Source organism: Sinocyclocheilus anshuiensis, unplaced genomic scaffold, assembly GCF_001515605.1.
Source record: "Sinocyclocheilus anshuiensis isolate Anshui unplaced genomic scaffold, SAMN03320099.WGS_v1.1 scaffold297, whole genome shotgun sequence".
NCBI classification, from domain to species: Eukaryota; Metazoa; Chordata; class Actinopteri; order Cypriniformes; family Cyprinidae; genus Sinocyclocheilus; species Sinocyclocheilus anshuiensis.
The window spans coordinates 810,056-814,525 of record NW_015536479.1 but is presented as its reverse complement, the minus strand read 5'-3'; the positions used below and the strand labels follow the sequence as shown (position 1 = coordinate 814,525).

General features: G+C 36.4%; 1 protein-coding gene across 2 annotated transcripts in view; it reads right to left on the bottom strand.

Annotated features, from left to right (window-relative positions):
• depdc7a (DEP domain containing 7, paralog a) overlaps window positions 1-2,119 on the bottom strand; it is a 12,488-nt gene extending 10,369 nt beyond the window's left edge. Inside the window, exon 1 of one of the 2 annotated variants that reach the window (XM_016466921.1) lies at window positions 2,072-2,119. Coding sequence is in view for 1 of the 2 variants with exons in the window: in XM_016466854.1 (XP_016322340.1) it covers window positions 294-309 (16 nt within the window). In the remaining variant the exon portion in view is untranslated. Of the gene's footprint in view, window positions 1-293; window positions 457-2,071 lie in introns of those variants that run through there. The other variant, XM_016466854.1, reaches the window with a different exon arrangement.
• Between the last annotated feature and the right edge of the window lie 2,351 nt (window positions 2,120-4,470).

Genomic DNA, 4,470 nt, shown 5'->3' with positions numbered 1-4,470 from the left:
GAAAATGTATACTATATATATATATATATATATATATATATATAAATTGAATACACCTCATAAATTGAATATTTGACCAATTACCAATAACAATCACAAGACAAATCTTAAATGTAAAGAAAAAAATATATAATTTCAGACATAAAAATGCAATAATATGCATATTTTAATCTTATTTAAGCTATCTTAGCATTTACATTTTAGTTAAAAACGAAGTAGCCTATGCATTCAAATTGCAAATGTGCAAACACGAAATAAAATCAAAACAGCCAGTCGTACACGCAGAAATCTACCTGGAGGTCTGTGCATGTAGTTGTGGTTAGAGCCGGTTGTGTCGCGGCGCTGCTGTATTGAAGTAAAGCATCTCCTTTGGTCTCGCGCTGCAAGTAGCTGATGTTCACACTCCTATGGGGTGTACTATATGTCTGAACTCATCTACAGCAGCCGCAGCCCGCGCGCTCTCCTCTCACACCCTCGCCGTGACGTCACGCGGGCAGTCGAGCGCTCGTTAGCATAATAATGAGTTCATTTACACTCAAACAGTCACCGAAACTTGCAAATGATAAACAAGTACCACTAAATGTAAATCATGCATATATTATTTACATACATATACAAGAAATGTAGTAACCATGGTTCCCGCCAAAATACCACAACAGTTGGCATTTCTACAGTAAAACTGTGGTATCCCTTGTGAAAAAGAAGTGTTTAATTGTATTAACTGTGCACTTGTAGGGTGCTTCAAATCTTATAAAAATATTTTTAAAAACTGTACTTGCATACACTATAATATTAATGAAATAAAAAGATACTTTTATGACTTTCTTAACACACTTTTAAAAAGAACACTTTGCAATAATGTCAAACTAAAAGTTTTACTGTACATTTTCAATCATTACATTTTAATACTACATTTAATTTGATGTGCTGACTAACAAAACCACATGTAAAATATCTGATTATACATTCAAATTTTGTGTTAAATCGATATTTCATTTCATTTTAACCGTGAAATAAACACAGCTCTCACAGCATGGTGTGTGGTTTTAAATGACAATTCGGTTCTTAGAAAACTTGACTTGAAACACTGAAATGCACAAAGGGTTTGAAGTTCAAGGAATTTAGCCTGACCAGGATTTAGGTACTTAGAAATATTAACAGACTGTGGATAATAGGGGTTGAGAAAACTGTAATTTGATATGCATATTTAATGCATCACTTCCTACTTCATCCGCCATGTAAATCATTGCCAATGACATTCCCATAAAAACCTTCAGATGGATTTTATGATCTTTAATGGACATCTTATGAAATGTTTAGTGGAATAATGTGAATAGAGCTGAATCCAGGAAGGAGAATTTGGTAACAACAATTTGAGAACAGTATAAGGCTGTTAAGCATGTATTTGACAAAGTGCATAAAAGTGAGAATGTGTCATTTTGGTGCAACATTCCAAATAAGAGATTTCAAAAGTCCTGAGCTCATCAGTAATGTATTCTTAACCAAAGCCTAGTCCTGAGCATCAAAGGAAGAGTCTGTTTGGACTGTATTATTAGTGCGTAAGTGTCAGTCTTGAGATAGTAGCTAAACGCGGTAAAGAAACCAGTTAGACGGGGGAGGGATGGGATTTATCTAGAAAGTCCCTTTCTACGGCTCTTCCTCATGATGCTTTGTCAGAGATTCCAGGCCAATGGATTGTAAGACAGAATTTGCCTCTCAATGCTATAGCTTTCACACTCTTCAGGGGGTCTCATTCACTCCTTTTTCCCAAGTCATTAGCCCTTTTACTGTCCCCCGGCCTTGGCCACGGAGCGCTTTTGCAGGATTCCAATACACACAAACACTCTGATTCAAACAGTATGTGCCAGTCAGACATCCACAATCTTCCACATACCTCCATGAATTGAACTCTAATATTGTCATGAAAACTAGTCCATAAAGGACATACTTTCAGGTTTGCAGGAAGGAGCACAATTGAGCAGACACAACTTTTTCTAAAATTTTAGACATAAAATCTAAAATTTTATTACAGGAAAGCTGTAAGAAAGTTGAAAAAAATGTGTTTACTTACCCAGTCAGAACAACAAACGATGAAAAGTTTCCAGAGTTGACCTCATGCATTGAATTAAACGTCTATTAAAAACAAAATAAGCTCTTCTTAAAAGTTATGCTTCCAACCACTAAAAACACACGTGCGTCATCAGAACTGGTTCTGCTGCTTCTGCGTCCTCTTCATGAGCGGTGATGTTGTTGTGTAAACCTGTGTCACAGGTTAAAGCATTTTCTATATAATCTTAAGTCGACACATTCCTACAGCTCAGGGTTAAATCATGCTGGAGAACCTGTCAGCAAGGTCATAGTACCTGGCTGTTGTTCCGGTTTTCTTATCAAGAACCCAGAGCCGCCTTCCCTTCCCCTAAACTGCCCATCTGAGCCCTTTATGGGTGCTTTATCACCTGGGCTTTATGGGAACAAATGGGGTGTGATAAGCGATGGCATATTAAAGGGATAATTAATGATGACCAGGGTGTTACACTCGTTGTCACGTTTATTGGTCTGGTCATGTTTGACACATCACAGGACAGGTATGAAATGTCTCGAGGAATGTTTGAATCTCTTGAAGAACCAGCCAGCTCACATTTCCCCTAAAATCAAAATAATCTAAGTAAATGGCACTCGACAATTAAGTCTTTTTGTGAAGACGTTTTTGCACGATGACATGCTTTATGACATTTTTTTTCACAAATTTTTTTTGACAATAAGCACCTCCCCCAATTCTCATTACTGCCATGCAAAAAAATCCTGTTGTCCTTACTGTAATAAAGCTAAAAATCTTATCTTATCTAATAATAAATTAAACAGTTCATACTTTACAATTAAATATATAAACAGTAGTCAACATTTGAAGTGGATCAAAACCTTTCATCAAAGTTGTCCTAAAACCTAAAAGTGTTCTTGTGTTAGGACAACTTTGATGAATTTTTTTGATCCACTTCAAATGTTGATTACTGTATATGTGTGTGTGTGTATATATATATATCTATATATAGTGTGTATATATAGCGTGTATATATATATATATATATATATATACACACACACACACACACACACACACATATATATATATATATATATATATATGAGATGTGATAGAAATATGAGATATGTGATAGAAACGTAGACAGATACAGAGACAGAAAGATAGACAGACAGACAGACAGATATAGATAGATAGATAGACTGACAGTCACAGAAGGATAGACAGACAGATACATTACACAGATAGACAGATAGACCCAGAGAGACAGACAGACAGACAGACAGACACGTTAAAAAGACAGAGACAGATCAATAGAAAGACAGACATTCAGAAGACAGACAGGCAGATAGATAGAAAGATAGAGAGACATACAGAAAAACTAACATACAGACAGACAGACAGACAGACAGATGGACGGAAGGGCAGGCAGACAGACAGACAGACAGACAGACAGATAGATAGATAGATAGATAGATAGATAGATATTTGCTCTTGATGGTTTTTGTGAGATTCACCCTGGTAAGTTTTATTAGACCTTTCAATGGACTTTTAAATTCTGACTTGGTCAAATCTAATCTTGTTAAAATGAAGCCAGTTAGGCTCTTGAAGTTCCTGTCTGTTGTACCGAGTATCTCCAGGATGGATGGTTAGCGGGTGGATTGTATCAGTTGCCCATCGATTGTCCCCATAAGCGAATTCCAGTCTCAGTGAAACCAGAACAATGAGTTGACCGGTGTCAAAGAGTCCTCTCAGCTCTGCTCCCACACTGCCCCAGCAGCACGTTCCTATCCATATTCATGTGTCTGAGACGTTTGGGACTGGACAAACATCCAGTTCTAGCAATATGCAGCCTGGAATCTACTAACGCCCCTCACTAGATTGAACTCTACAGTGGCTTCCTTCATGACGGGCCATTTGTGGACATTGAGGTCTTTGTTTTCAGCCACAGAGATGTTCGATTTTGCGGCATTGTGGCTCGCAACAATCATATTTTATTCAACAGTCCACTGACCAGCAGTACTAAAGTCACACAGTTTTAGCCACACGACTGAATAGTTTTTCCATGATGCAACTACAGAGCAGCAAGGACACCCTTGTGAAAAAGAAGTGTGCTTAATTGTACTGAATGTGCACTTGTAGTGTACTTAAAATCTTAAAAGCATATTTAAAAAAAGTATTCATACAGATAATATAATATTACTGAAGTAAAAGGCCACTAAAGTACACTTAAAAGACACTTTCATGAGTTTCTTAACACACTTAAGTACACTTTTAAAAAGTGCACTTTAATAATGTCAAAATAGAAGTTTTACTTCAAAGTACATTTTAAATCATATGAATAATTTCATGGTGCTTTGAAAAAGTACACTTAGTTTGATGTTGACTACCATACTAAAGCACATGTATTTTAAATGTATTAAATTGCA